Here is a 16,044-nt window from a genome sequence, read left to right as displayed (position 1 = left end):
GTGCATTGTAATGCGTTCTCAACCAGGTGTCCACAACCCAGCACTGAAAAGTACATTTTCTATAGCAGTCACTAATTTGTCTTTTTTTTTTTTTTTTTCTATTTTTCATTTGACAAGACAGAAATAAATTGAAAGAGAAGGGGAAATAAAGAGAGAGAGAGGAAGATAAACACCTGCAGCCCTGCTTCACTACTTGTGAAGCTTCCCCTCACCTTACCCCCCCCCCCCCACACACACACACACACAGGTGGGGAACAGGAGGGGCTCAAGCCCGGTTCCTTGTGCATGGTGGTATGGGCACTTTGCCTTCCCCATGATTTACCTTTTCATATGATGATGTTTTGAGTTGTCTAGAAATAAGGAAAAATGAGACTGTTAAACTCTCTCACTGAAACATAGCCAGCATTCATGAGACAGAAGTTTTATTCCTCGGAAGATTTAAGAAGATATCTTTTTTTTTTTTTCCCTTACTCGTTTCTAGGAATCTATAAATCAAGTTATATATGTTTTCTTAAGAGGCCTTTTGGACAAACACATCAACCCTTTTAACATTGTGAGTTGGATCAGCTGTTTGATTGAATCTAATATGTTAACACAGCCTGCCCGCAAATAAACAATTTATGTAAGATGTTGCCTCTGTAATCTACAAACTCGAATTGAGCCTACTTAGATATTGGGGCAGAATTTTGAACATTGGTTCTAGAAAGTGAGCTTACTGACAAACTACTAAAAGTGAGAATCAAGACAGCAGAAGAGAAATTACTTTAGAATTGAATCTGAGAGGCTGGGCATCCTTTGGGATTATCCTAGAAGGCTTCAAGAAGGAGGTCGCTTTTGAACTGGGCCATGACGGACTGTTTTCTGATACATCTCACGGTGTTTGGGGGTGGGGGGGGTGAGAGGAATATTTAAAACTGTCCTTTCTGAAATGTTCCAATGTCTTTGCTCACTAAGGATATGCATGATATCATTAAATAGCCAGGGACGAGAATAAAAAGGAAAAGAAGACAACGAAATGAGTAGTGCTGTTTTACCATAGGATATTTTAAATTGAATTTTATTTAGATAGAGACAGAAATTGAGAGGGTAGGGGGAGATAGAGAAGCAGAGAGAGACAGAACCTGCTACACTGCTTCACCACTTAGGAAGCTTCTTCCCCCCTGTGGGTAGGGACTGGGTGCCTGAACCTGGGGTCCTTAACGCACTTCGGCCAAGTGTGTCACCACCTAGCTCCTGCTGTAGTATTTTCTACCCCCTCCACGATTATTGCTGGAGCTTACTGCCTGCTGCACCGTGAACCGTGAATACACTGCTCCTGGTGACCTTATTTATTTACTTATTTATTTATTTATTCCTTTTTTTGCCCTTGTTGTTGTGTTGTTGTAGTTATTACTGTTGTTGTTGTTGTTGGATAGGACAGAGAGAAATGAAGAGAAGAGGGGAAGACAGAGAGGAGGAGAGAAAGACAGACACCTGCAGACCTGCCAGGATCCTTATGTCTGTTCTTGTGCTTTGCACCACATGCACTTAACGTGCTGCGATACCACCGGACTCTCCCTTTTAAAAAAAATTTAATAGCATAGGGCAGAGAGAAATGGAGAGAGAGGGAGAGAAAGATAGACACCTGCAGACGTGTTTCACTGCTTGTGAAGCGACTCCCCTATAGGTGGGGAGCCAGGGCTTGAACCAGGATACTCGGGCAGGTCCTCACGTTTATTGCCCTGTGCTTAACCAGGTGTGCTACTGACTCCCCCCAACCCCACCCCCCATCATAGGATTTTTATGTCTTCTGGTTGTAGTTCTTCGTACAATTGTAAGAAAAATGTCTTTCACTGGGAGTCTTAGGAAATATTTCTAAGTTGGGTTATCCCAAACAGCTTCACAAAGTAGAAAGGTGGGATCCAGTATCTCTCGCTCTTGAAATTTCCCCCAAGGTGATGCTCTGGTTCCTTGTCTCTCTGCCAGTGCCTTCCCGGATCATTGGGGATGGGGCCAACTCCACTGTCCTGCTGGTGTCTGTCTCAGGCAGCGCGGTGCTGGTGGTCATTCTCATAGCAGCCTTTGTCATCAGCAAGAGGTAAGCACTTGAGCCCCTCTGTGCCCTGCCCCCAAGTCCTACATTTTTATGAGGGAGCTTTTTGTTTCTTCTCCACAAAGCTGGGCTTTTGATTAGCATCATAAATACAGCATTTGCATTGCAAGCCCTCTCCTCTTTGATCTCTGGACACCCCTCCTGGAGCTGCTTGCTCTGCCTGCAGCCCATCCTGGAAAGACTCAGTTAATTCCAGGAAACCTAATTGAGAAACAGTCCAATAGGAAGGAGACTAGTAGATTGTCTAAACCATAAGGTGTTACCTTTATACTCCTCTTAAGCTTTAGCTTACTGCCAAAGGGAGGGGGGGAAAAGCATATCCAACAGGACCAAAAGGTGTGCTCTGCTACTTTTCAAATATATGACTTAAGCACTTCAAGTTTTAGTTTGTGTTTTGTTTAAAATAATAATAATAATAATAATAATAATAATAATAAGAAGAAGAAGAAGAAGAAGAAGGGGACCAGACTGTGGTGCACACAGTTAAGAACACATATTGTCCTGCATAAAGACCAGAATTTGAGCCCTACTCCCCACCAACAGTGGGGATACTTCATAAGCTATGAAGAAAGTTTGCAGGTGTCTATCTTTCTCTCTCCTTCTGTCCCCCTTTCTCTCTCCTCTCTCAATATCTGTCTGTCCTATCCGATAAAAAATAGAAAGAAAAAAAATGGCTGCCACTAGAGCTGAATTCATAGTGCTGACACTGAACCCCCGTGATAACCCTGGTGGCAAAAAGTAAAAATAAAATAACAACAACTGTCCTAAAGTGGGATGGAGAGGAGAGGTTTTGCAGAGGAGATTGACTGAGCAGTGTTGACCTGGTATTGCTCCTGCAAATGATGGGCTGGTTGCTTATACTATGAGAGTGCCCAGCATGTACTGATAAGAGATGTAAAAATGAAAAGATAAGGACTTATCAAGAGGAGGGGCTGAAGGTGGGTCTTCCAAGGAGGAGGCTGAGCTTTCTCGGCGGTTAGAGTTGATCCCTGATGTCCACAGACCTGGAATGTATACCCTGGTTTCAGGGATTCTCAGAAACACCTAGCTAAATGCTACCAGGAATGTGGTGCAGTGGCTGGAGAACTGAATTTTGAAAACACAAGGTCCTGGGTTTGATCCCCAGGCTCATGTGCCAAGGTGATGTTCTGATTCCCTCTCCTGTTTCTTGTGTTTATAAATAAATCTTTAAGGGTGGGGGTAGATAGCATAACAGTTATGCAAAGAGACTTTCACGCCTGAAACTTCAAAATCTCAGGTTCAATCATCTATAACACCATACACCAGAGCTGAACAGTGATCTAATAAAAATATATTTATACCTAGACTTGGCATCTTATTCTTTTAAGCAAGGTCTGAAATCATTGTTCCTTCCCACTTAGAGGGTCCTAGAAGGGAGTGGTGGACACATCAGTCCCTACATCCAAGGTGAGGAGAAGGACCAATGCTATGCCTATTTCTTGATGTGAGCATCTGTTTGGCCTTCTTCCAACCTTCCCCTATACTATCACCTGCTTTTACAAGGTAGGAATTCCAATCCAAAATATATAACAAAACAAAACTGGGAGGTATCAAGATGATCTTCTAAATTGTACGCTTTTTCTTGCTAAGGAAGAGGAACATGATGTTCCCCAAGATTGTTAACCTTGTCATAGTGTAAAGCTGCTTGCTGGGTTGTCCATCTCTGTCTCTCTTGCCTGTCATTCTCCTGGTGTGACAATGCCTCTGGCTAGTCCTGCTGGCCTGTGCTAGTCACCAGGTTTCCCCCAGTCTTGTTACACTGTAATTAGAGTGATAATGATTTATCTTAAGTTGACTGGATGGTCCCCGTTGTCACATGTATTTATTAATATCTTGCTTCCTCTGCTCTCATTCTCTGAAACATCTTGGTAAACGGAGATCATTCATAACCATCGAAAGGCACTGTGGATCACCTACTTTTGTCATTGTGTTTGCTCTTTGCGGTGCCAAGTCTGCAACTGGGTGTGCTTGTAGTGTCATGAGTTCCAGCTAGACAGAGTCAAACATCTTCCACAGATACTCATCCCTCTTGCTGTAACACACAAGTATACACCTACATACAGCCATGCCTACTGAAAATAATAAATAACTCTTAGTTTCCAAAGCTTCTGCTGAGCCTGAATGTCATCTGAATTCCCAGTGTTCTTGGTTGCCGTCTTTAACCAAGATGGACTCCATTCCTGGTCATTGCACTTTGGTTTGGGGCATGTGGGCATGTATCCATGGCAGACAAGTAGATGGATAGTGCTTTGTGCATTCAAACACATCCATGTGTCCTATACTAGAGAGCAACAAGTGGGGTGAGGGAGTAGGGAGAGATCACTCTATGTGCTCAGTTTACCTCCATGACAAGTTCTAGAAGCTGACGTGCAGTGAAGCAATGTATAAGAAAGCTGGTTCTCAACTAAGCTCTTGTGTCTCCATCTCTTGATGCTGGCTACTCTCTCTTTGTCCACCTTTTATTTAGATTTCCCTGTCTTTTTGTTTTTTAAGTTGCCCCAAGAATGGTAGTCAAGTCAGAATGACAAAAACTAAAACACCGCATTCTAAATTTCTCTCGGCCACTCTGCTTTGAAGAAAAGACAAGCACAGGAAAACATAATGCAGGCAGACAAGTGTATTAAAAGCCACCGCAATAGCAAATAGCACCGTAAGCTCCATGACTTAATTTCCTCTCTGCTCTTATTGATCACTTTATTATTTAAGGCAGGATTGATAGCAGGATACATTGGATTTCCAATTATGAGTTCCCACCTTGGAGAATTGAGCCTGTCGAGTTCCCAGCGATGATTCCTGTCCCTTCTTCCCCATTAGAAAAAAAAAATGTCACTTCCCAAGGCTGATAAACACTGCTTGGTGATTGGTCCTCCATGGATCACATTTTTAGAAAATGAAATGTCAACCCCTTGCCCTCCTATTGATTCTTCCTTAGTGTGGGCCATAAAGCTGTCAGGGGGGAGGGCTGCCTGGAGCCAGGTAGCTGCCAGGCTTTGCAGTGGCTGCTGCTCTCAGCCGATTCTGCTCCGCCTGCAGGCTGCCTGCTCTTGTCATGTTGCGCTACAAATCTTGAAGTAGGACAGGAAGAGGTGAAGGGAGAGGAGAGGTAGGTGATGCAGACAAAAGCCTGGCTAGGCTTTTAGTGAAAGGTAGTAAATGGTACAGCCCCCACCCTGCAGACCCCATAAGCTTGCCGCCTGAGTCTAACTAGGGAAACAATGGCTAGAACACGCTGGCTTGAGAAAATGGTTGGTAGATTGTCTCTTAGCCCCTGGGAAGGTGGATAGCAGTTTGGATGCGAAAGCCAGACTCCATGGAGGGGGATGAACTCCATACTGCTCAGGGCTTATGAGTGTCCTGTAAAATCTGCATAGATAGGCATGCCGTCTCACGGTGAGAGAAGCTCCAGCCCTCCTGACTGCCTCCGAGAGAAAGGCTGTTTGGTGCTAATTTATCTTTTAAGGAAAAAGGAAATGGCCTTAGACTCACAGCTGGTGTCTTGCTAAATTGAGTGTGTGTGTGTGTGTGTGTTTATTGTTACACTGACTTCATTAAATCCACTTTATACTGAGATGCCTGGACTATAGGCAAATCAGAGTGATCTCTTATTATTTCCATGAGAATATCCACTTTTTTTGGAGGGGAGGGTGTTCAATTTGGATTTCTAAACACTTAGGGATCTGAACAAATGTGTAACTCTTATTTGATAGAGACAGCCAGAAATCAAAAGGAAGATACATACATATATATATATATATATATATATATATATATATAGAGAGAGAGAGAGAGAGAGAGAGAGAGAAGGAGAGAGAGAAAGAGAGAGAGAGAGAGAGATCTGTAGCACTGCTTCAACACTCGTGAAGCTTTTCTCCTGCAGGCGGGAACTGAGGTCTTGAACCCAGGTCCTTGAGCATTGTAACATGTAAGCATAATGTATAGCTACCTTTACTCAATGTCTTCCCCATCCCTCAAGTGCTAATTCCAGAATTCTGACATTTCTTAGTGGTTCGTTAAATTTTCCTTCTGGGGTTGTTATAGGGGTACCACTTCTTGCACCTTTGTGATGATGTCCCTTGAACATGTTGGGTTTGGAGCCAGGGCCTTACACGTTTCATCACCTCCAAGCCTTGACTTCTTCATTCAGACAGAGACAGACAGGGAGAGGCACCACAGTGCTGGAGCCTCCCCAAGGGCCAGGAAGCTCCACTGTGATGCCAGATTTCCAATCTGAGCTGGGCACAAGGTAATGCTTGTTCCTCTGTAGTGCTTGCTCTCTGGCCCTATTCCTAGGAATTGTATCATAGATTATATATATCCATTCTCTCCACAGTACAATATTGTTTCCCACTGTCCTCCAGGTCATCTGTGATAACTTGTTGTCCTCTAAGTTATACGTAACCATGCGTTTGCTTGCTGAATTGACTTTTGAAGTCATTGTTGACCATGATGTCATGAGATGCTACTCTAAGGTTCTAACTTCCAGAATGTGTCAGATTTCTCTGGCATGTTGCCCTGACTAATTTTATCACACTATGTCCTCCAAATAATGCCCAAGTGATTTCTTTGTCTTAAAGCAATGTGTCTTTCCCAAGTACTATCTTATTGTCCCAGGATTGAGAAGTGTTTTTTTTTCCAGAAAGGACTAGAATGTAAAAAAAGAGTCTTACTTCTTTTTCTTCTTCCCCTTTATCTTCCTCCTCTTCTTCTTTGATGGAGACAGAAATAAACTGAGAGTTGAGGGGGACAGAAAGAGAGTAGAGAAACACACACACACACACACACACACACACACACAACACTATTTCAACACTTGTGAAACTTTCCCCCTGCAAGTGGAGACTGGGGTCTTGAACCTGGATCCTTGTGCACTGTACCATATGTATTCAACTAAGTGTGTTCACCACAAGGTTCCAAGTCCCTCCTTTTTAATAAAGAAAAAAAAAAGAGCAATTTGGTCATTAGAGGCAAAAGCTTGCCTGTTAACCAAAGAGTTTTTATGTTCACTTGTTAGTGATGGTTGCCAATACTGGGTCTCCATTGCTGTTAGGGTAGTAAAACACTCCTTTTACAGGAATTGAAGAAAAGAAGAAGTGAGTTAACATCAAATGAAAGCCAGTTCAAATGACTATCACAACATCTGTGAAGATCACCACACAGATGGCGCGGCTTTATGAAATTACTTGCGTCTATCACAACATCTTGTACATGGGAATCTTAAGTTCTAGAGAGGAGGCTGAAGGATGAGAAAGCAAAGCAAGGTCACAACTAGTGAGTCCCCTGATTAGAACAGGAATCTGTCTCTCCTGATATAAATTATTCCACTGTCTTCCAAACTAAAGAATGGGGGAGGGAGGGGTCAGGTGGTGGCGCTCCTGGCTGAGCTCATAACCTTACCCAGGTTTAAACTCCAGGTCCCCATCTGCAGGGGAGATGCTTCATGAGGAGTGAAGCAGTGCTGCAGGTGTCTCTCTGTCTCCCTCTCCTCTCTCTGCTCCTCTCTGTCTTATCCAAGTAAGTGAAATAAGGAATATTTTATAGAAGAAGAAGAAGACCTGTAGTAGCACCTTTTAGAGAATCAGAAGTTCATGTCTCCTCCCTGATTTTGCTCAAGGTTGTCATCTGAGCATCCATGTCCATGTCTACAGCACATAGCAAGTCGGACTCTGCAACTTGGCTTTCTCCTTTGGAGTTAACTGCTCTTGTGGTGCTAAAATGTGTACCACCGCGGTGCCCGGTATCCATCCTAATGGGAATGTTACGGACACTAAGGGATGAGTATACTTAAAAGTCTGCCTGTGTTGGCTCTGATGAAGTCATGTAAATTCATACATCTCTAAACAGCTGGAGTGAGATGATTGCACGGTTCAGTTCTCACCGTTTCCCGGCACCGCTCTCGGGGCACATTCAGCCATCATGGAGAGCAAAGAACAAGGACAATGGTAGCTCAAGAAAGGGGTAGCTAGGTGGCCTCCATGACTCTTCATGGGGGACACCATTAGAGGCTGGGTGCTGGGCTAGCTTCGCGGGCAGGAGAGAGAGACGACCAGGGACTCATGGCTGAGTGGTACGTAGTTCAGTCTTCATTCATGTGGAATGCAGCGCAATCTAAAAGCTATCTCTAATCACGATCTTGTCCTTATATATCCTGAGGCGGAAGAGTCAGGTCCGAAGAGGATGCATAGGGGGTGGGGAGAAGGAAAAAGAGTGCAAAACAGTGAGGATTAAACCAATGCCCTGGAGGCAGGGCGGTGCTTAGTTAACAGTGGTTATGTAAATAGAATACAGTGTTAAGCAGGGGGGATTAAACCAATGAAACAGAAGAGGTCTTAGAAGCAGAATTTAGAAGCAGACCAACAGCTGGGAAGGGTCCTCCTGAAGCCATGCTTATTATAGTGATGCTTTATCTCCTTTAATCTGACCTTTAGCTGAATAAATTGCTTACCTTTTACTAATTAGTTGTGAAACACTGAGTTACATCTATCGGAGCTGTCGGTTTGATCAGGGATGTCAGTGTTTTAATAAAAGCTGGGTTGGGGGATAGGGATTGGTGGTACAGGGAGAGGAGTTACCATGCTTCCCTTCATCTTGGTTTTTAGACAAGGTGCCAGGAACAATATTTTGGTTAGGAAGGTTCTGCGTGGAGCTCAGCTGCTTCCCAAGAATGTCTGTTAAGATTCCTCTGGGGGAATCTTCCTTTGGTAGAGGGAAGGGTTAACTCTTTCCAGGGCTCACCTGGCCTTTCTTCCCAAGTTCTGTGGGCTGTTGAGAAGGTTCCATGTTTCTTTCTGGAGCCTTCACTGACAAGCCACTACCCTTCTGTCTCCCTCCCTTATCAGCTTGCCCACCTCTCTGTAATTAGAAAATTGCCAACAAAGCTTTCCTCCTCCTGCCTTTCAGGTGGTGGTCCTTGGAAGATTGCAAGCTAGCACTTCTTTCTCTGTGCACTGTGGCTTCCTCCAGGCTGCCTGAGGAATAATGAGCTTCAGTGGGCTTTCTTTGTTGGGACAATAAAAGGGTACATTGTCCTCCCCTGAACCAAGGAGAAAGGGTCATCAGGTGACAAAAGGTAGAGCAGGACTCCGGCATTTTTGTCTTCAAGGTATTATTAAAAGCTAATAGGCTGCAATTTGCCTTTGAACAGTCATCCATGCATGCAGCCCCTAGCCCGGTCCTCTCTCCCAAGGAGAGAAGTCTCCTCACTCCAAAGAAAGAAGTTTCTTTAAGGACTAATTGCCCCTTCTATGTTTAGAAGCCTGTGCTTGGGATGGGCGGGTTAGCCATATAATTAATGATCCCCAGCATTTTGCATTTCCTCTGGTTTTGTACATATTTTCCTAAATGTGCCTGGTGACAAACAGATAACTGCACCCCCAGCCTTCACCAGGCTGCCTTTGTTTGTTTGCTTGTTTGTTTGTTTATACCTGAGGGTTTGATTCATTTGCTAGCAGATTTTAGGTTGCCACCAAAGCCCTCCTGCTCTTGGCATTTGGTTTCCTTCTTTAAAAGAAAGAAATCTCAATCTGTTTTGGAGATCTAAAGTGGTTCAGAAGATATACTTGCAATTTCAGATAATGCTTTTAGGAGCTCCGATAAGATAGAATCTTACAGGCTGGCAGGACCCTGGTATACCCGTGGGACCCAAAACGCACATTTCCCTGCCACAAAATGTTTTGTTCTCCTTCATTCTCTTGCATTTTTTTTTCTTCAGAAGAGGAATTGATCAGGGATGGGACTACATCTTTCCCAGAAATATTTGCCTTCAGGGTGTTTAAATCTGTGTTGTTTAAATCCATTTGGTTTCTTTTGAGTAAAGCAAAGGAGTGGGAAAACAGTGGAATCCAATTTAAGTGAGTTTACTGCTTAAAAAAAAATGTAATACTACTTATAGAAACTTCTCAGACATTGTGTGCCACATTTCCACTCTGACAGGTGTGTGTGTGTGTGTGTGTGTGTGTGTGTGTGTGTGTGTGTGAAGCGGAGAGGCAGGTGGAGCAGACACACTCCTGCAGGGCCTCAGAGGGTCCTTGGTGAATCTTTTCCTCACCCACACCACAGAACTGAGTGTGTGTTACCTCACTGCTTCTGTGGGGTTCTTGAGATAAGACTGTACTACGGGGGTTTCTGTGAACCATGCTGGTTCCTACTTTGCAGGAAGAAAGGACAAAGGGAGGGAGATACTACCTGTAATGATGACACTTTGAAAAGTTAGGAGCAGTGCAAGTGTGCATATATTATTGCTTGCAAGGGAACTGCACTCTCAAGAGACGCGCATCTGTGAGCTCTGAGACACTGCTTGTGGAGCTGCTTCCTGCCCCCGCTGACACTAAGGAGAAGAATGTGTTTGAAGAGCATGTGACCTTTACTGGGCGGGAGGGTGTAGGGGCTCTCCAGGTACAAAGCACAGATCTGGGGAGGGGAGTCAGGCAGGGTAGTGCACTGGTTAAGCGCACGTGGCGCAAAGCACAAGGACCGGTGTAAGGATCCGGTTCGAGACTCCTGCTCCCCACCTGCAGGGGAGTCACTTCACAGGTGGTGAAGCAGGTCTGCAGGTGTCTGTGTTTCTCTCCCCCTTTTCCTCTCTCCATTTCTCTCTGTCCTATCCAACAATGACAACATCAGTAACGACAACAACAATAAAAACAAGGGCAACAAAAGGGAAAAAAATAAACATAATAATAATAAAAAGCACAGATCCTCTAGTGTCTTGCTTCCTTTCTCTCCTCTTTACATGTGATCACTGCACCCTCTAATGCTTGTCTGGAACCCAAGGGTTCAGGTCTCTAGATTCTAGTGGGATCACGGGGTGGAGGTGCACTGTGTGCCATGACCTTCAGGAAGGTGTCCTTCCTCTTAGCATCCTCTTCTTCTATCTTGAGAGTCTGAGTGTCACATAAAGCTCTAGGCAAACACAAGATCATAATAATCTTCCATGGAAGTGTTTACTTTTTTTTTTTTTTTTTTTGGTTGAAGATAGAATGGACTCATTCCCCGCACTAATTTGATCTCAAGTTGTCAAGCTCTAAAGAGCTATAATAGCAGTTGGGATGATTTTCCTATTCGTTCAAGTGATAAGGGCTGTTGATTCTTGAAAGATGTAGGTTCAGAATACATGGGTTCCATTATACGTAACATGTTTGTCTGCTTTTCTGCAATCTGTGGTTCTGCACTCACAGGCTTAGCCAACTGTGGATGTCCCTTGGTTAAATGTGTGGGTGTACTCATTCTTTTCTTAAAAAAAAATTATTTATTCCCTTTTGTTGCCCTAGTGCTTTTATTGTTGTTGCTATTGATGAAGTCGTTGTTGGATAGGACAGAGAGAAATGGAGAGAGTCGGGGAAGACAGAGAGGGGGAGAGAAAGAGAGACACCTGCAGACCTGCTTCACCGCTGTGAAGCGACCCGCCTGCAGGTGGGGAGCTGGGGGCTCAACCGGGATCCTTATGCCGGTCCCTGCACTTTGCACCACGTGCGCTTAACCCGCTGCGCTACACTGCCCCCCCCCCACTCTTGGGTGTACTTATTCTAAGATGAAATGATGAACCCCAGAATTTTCAACTGTGTGGAAGTTGCCACCTCAAACCCCAGGAGCTGTTCAAGCCCAGCTAGGGATAGATGTGTGTGCATATGTAAATATTTGTATATCTACATGTCTAATATTATCGAGGTTACTGATTCAAGATACTTGATTTCCAAGACATTAACAACAAAGCCAGATGGTGTATAATAGTACATCACAGCAGAATGTGGACTCTAAAACCAGCTTCTGGAAAGAGAATCGAACAATAATGGAAACTATTTTTTACCCTTGCAAGATTTCTACAGACTCTTAAAGAATATAACCTAGTAGAAAGCAAGCATTTACTTTTAAATTCTCATGAATAATTTTGGGATTTGCAGGCAACAGCAAAACCAGGAAATAAAAAGTTGCTGTTTTAAGAATAACAGGAGACGTGATAATACATTTCCTTGTGGTTGTGACTATGGTGGTTCTAGCAGCAGGACCTGACTGATTACCTGTCCCATTCTAAACACTGTTGCCATTTGATTTATGCCGAAATCATCCATGGAAACACTTTAATTCCGTATACCTGTGGGAAACATTGCCAGTAAACTTATATTGCTTCTAAAGGGTCTGAAGTTACAACTCTATCATAAAATGTTTGCTTTTTATTATCCCACTTTAAACCTGTGGTGAAGAGTGCAGACTGGCCTCTAACTAGGTTTGAAACCTTGTTCACTAACCAGACAAGTAATGTACCTTATCTCAGCCTCAGTTCTCTCACCTGTGAAATACACATTGCATATTTTCTGAGTTTGTCTGAATGGTTTGCGTTATAGTATTTAAACATAATTGTGTCTTTTTTTGTTTTGTTTTGTTTTTTTCTTTAATAGAAGGAGCAAATATAGTAAAGCAAAGCAAGAAGCAGATGAAGAGAAACATTTGAATCAAGGTACAAAATCACTGAATGAAAGAAAGCCTCATTTGGGGGGGGGGGACATAACCTCCTAACCACAAAATTCTCCTTTTTCCTTATTTTATCATCTGTCTTGAATAAATATTGACCCAATCTGGTTCATCTGTACAGTAAGGTGGAAATATTAGACAGTTTTCAACATTTTTTTTTCTTCTCTTATGAGGTAAACTGTTTGGAAAGGAATAAACACTTCATTGGAAAGAATTTGCTATGTCACAAAGCATATGTGCTCTGAGAGTTCTGAATGGCATCAAAATATAAAGAATTAATTCTAGAAGGATTTGAGCAAAACAGACTCTTAAAAATTTGGTGACAACTAATAACCTCTCCGTAAGACCTTCCAATAGAGTGGACTGAGTGGTGCTGTACCCAGTTGAAAGCACTTGTCACTGTGCATAGGAACTTGGGCCTGTGCCCCTGCTCCCCACTTGCAGGGGCATTCTTCTCAAGTGATGAAGCAGGGCTCCAGTTGTCTCTCTTCCTATCTACCCCCTTCTCCTTCATCAGTGAATTCATAGTACTGGCACCAAGTCCCAGGGATAACCCTAGTGGCAATTAAAAAACAAAAACCCTCTCCAGTAGAACTGAGATTACACAAGGCAGCTAGTGTAAATGTGAAATCAATTGTTCAGTTTTATTTAATTTGAACTAATTTACCTTTAATAGTAACAAGTAGCTAATAGCTAACTCTATTAGTGCAATAAGGTACAAAGAAGAGAGGAAATAGATGTCAGAATGATCTTGGGAAAGATTTTTTTGACTAGAGCATAAAAATGAGGAAATGGGTGGTGTGAAATGTCTACAACTTTACATTTTTCATTTTTATTTTCTAAAACTATTCTTTTAAGTGTGTGTGTGTGTGTGTGTGTGTGTGTGTATGTGTGTATGATTTTTTAAACATGAGGGTAGACTGGTAGGTATGGAAAGTCAAAGGGATGAATCCAGCCAGTGAATTCTAAGCATTTTGGTACCTCAATGCCCCAAGAATTCTAACAAAGAGTTTCAAAAGTCAGTAGGAAGTTCCCAATAATCAGTAAAACATCTTGTTCCAGAGTTCATATTTTAAAGTTAGTTTGCAAGTAATTGTGGGGCATGTCTGCATCACACAATCACACTCCAGGTATGCAAGCCACTCACAATGAGGCTAGACTAGACCATTTCTTCTAAGGGACCCTTCCAAGTAAATGTCAATATCTTTCCTACCTTGCACAGAAGTGAAAAAAAAAAAAGAGTGGAGGATCAATCCAGGGTCTCTACTTTCAGATCAGTTAACTGGTTTTAGCCCTTGTGTCCATCTTACTTGGGTTGGTCTCATTTAACTACTTCAGATATTGCATAAAATATAGCACCGTGTAGACATTGGCCAGCTGAGAAAGACATTTCCCTTTTTTTTTTTTTTTTTGGTAAGAAAGACTAGTTGGCTATAAGACATGAGTGACTCATTGGGGGCAGTATCCAGCTAATTCATTCAATCTTCCCTCCATGGAGTGGGTTGTTTTCAAAACTTTGTCTTTGAAGTGTGAGGCATTCCAGGAAATCAGTAGGTCGATAGAGCTGCAGCATCTAAAGTAGCTAACAAACCTTTGTTTACCCACTAATGAAAACCAGAGGGAGGATTTAAACATTTTCATATGTCTTTGTGAAGTATTTTTAGACCCAGGCACTGAAGGTTACTAAGCAGTTCCTGAGAAGTGTTCAAATCAGCCTCTTGAATGTTTCTGTCTAGGTGTCAGGACGTATGTGGACCCGTTTACGTATGAAGACCCTAACCAAGCAGTTCGAGAGTTTGCCAAAGAAATTGATGCATCCTGCATTAAAATTGAAAAAGTCATAGGAGTTGGTAAGTGTCTACATAAACTGTGCTCTTTGTGGCTGTTACATGCATGTATGTAAACTGTAGGAAGGATGGGTGTGTGCTGAATGTACCCATGCAGACACCCACACAATGTGGCATTTCCTTGATCTAACTAAAGCACGATGCACAGCATGAAAGAAGCGTCCAACAAATGTTAGCTATTACCCTTTCATATTGAATACATTTCTGGTCCATAGTAGATTGTATATATTGTTTGTTTTTTCTCCCAAAGGTGAATTTGGAGAAGTGTGTAGTGGACGTCTCAAAGTACCCGGCAAGAGAGAGATCTGTGTGGCCATCAAAACCCTGAAGGCTGGTTATACAGACAAACAGAGAAGAGACTTTCTGAGTGAGGCCAGCATCATGGGACAGTTTGACCATCCGAATATAATTCACTTGGAAGGAGTCGTCACCAAATGTATGTGGGCCACTCTCTTGATAAAGCCAAAGTTAGAAGTTACTGGCAAATTAACACACATTTTCTTTCTAGGGAAATGACAGATGGAGCCAACTCACTGATTACTAATAGGAGAAAAATCAGTGCAGGACAAGTCATTAATCTTATAGTCAGGTCTAAATTGGACTATGCTTTTGGCTGAGACCTTATTTTCAAGGCAGCTTGTGGGAGATGTTAGGGAAATTAATGTTGGAGTATTCCTTGCCTACCTCTCAAAGCTCTGCTAAAGCAATCAGACTCACTGGGTAGGCACCCGCAGATGGTAAGGCAATATAAAATTTTAGTACATTTCACATCAGAGATGCAACCTAACCTCGCCACACCTTGTGCCTGAAGCTTCAGTTCCAGATGCAGGGAGTCGATCTGGAGAATCTTTTATGATTCTGGGGCATTTGCTTGTCTGCTCAGCCTGATTTATGACTGTCACAGTTCAGCACCTACTTATAGTAACACCTGGTTGAACCTTCCATTCTTAGTCCATTAGCATTCACTGAGCCTGTGAACCACGGGTCAGTTAAAATACGACACAGCTCAACAGAAGCATTTTGTGAAGCAAACCCTGAACACATCTGTGAACTTGGCTAAGGCCAGCTCTGTGGACAGTGTCATCAGAGCAGTGACTATTGAAGGTGGCTCGGTTCTAGGAGCACTAGCTCTTACTATACTTAGTTCCAGTCATGCAAGCTACAGACTTGGGGCTATGTCAGCCTGCAAAGCCATTTGATACAAGGTGTCTAGGAAAAGGGTTTCAGTCAACTTGTATCCTGTGGAGAGTAACAGCTCCAGTGGACTGAAGCTGACAGAGAGACAAAGGGTAAGGTAGTTCCTCACTTTGTGTCATAAATAGGTTGTTGGGAACTATGACTGATTTTCAGGAAAAGATAATATAAAATCAAGATTTTTCTTTTTCTTTTCTCTCTTTTTTTTTAACTAGTGACTTAATATTGACTTACAAGATTATAAGATATAGAGGCATAACTCCACAGAGTTCTTTCTGTATGCCATCCCCATCCACTGGAAACTTTCCTAGTGTAAAATCAGGTTTTTGAATAATAACACTTTGTTATTGCAGACCAGGATTTTTTTTTTTTTAATCTGTGTTAGAACAAAGCGACAATGAGAGTTTAAGGAGTTTATGCTTCCAC

At 42.7% G+C, this 16,044-nt stretch overlaps 1 protein-coding gene across 2 annotated transcripts in view; it reads left to right on the top strand.

Moving 5' to 3' along the window:
* The window catches only part of EPHA4 (EPH receptor A4), a 166,937-nt gene that overhangs the window by 133,171 nt on the left and 17,722 nt on the right, over positions 1-16,044 (top strand). For both annotated transcript variants that reach the window (XM_007521123.3, XM_007521124.2), the window contains exons 8-11: positions 1,966-2,077; positions 12,505-12,563; positions 14,314-14,427; positions 14,675-14,860. In XM_007521123.3, the coding sequence (XP_007521185.1) occupies positions 1,966-2,077; positions 12,505-12,563; positions 14,314-14,427; positions 14,675-14,860 (471 nt within the window). The remainder of the gene's footprint in view (positions 1-1,965; positions 2,078-12,504; positions 12,564-14,313; positions 14,428-14,674; positions 14,861-16,044) is intronic.

Source organism: Erinaceus europaeus, chromosome 7, assembly GCF_950295315.1.
Source record: "Erinaceus europaeus chromosome 7, mEriEur2.1, whole genome shotgun sequence".
NCBI lineage: Eukaryota > Metazoa > Chordata > Mammalia > Eulipotyphla > Erinaceidae > Erinaceus > Erinaceus europaeus.
Note: the sequence above shows the minus strand (reverse complement) of the source record. Positions and strands in the feature narration are given on the sequence as shown.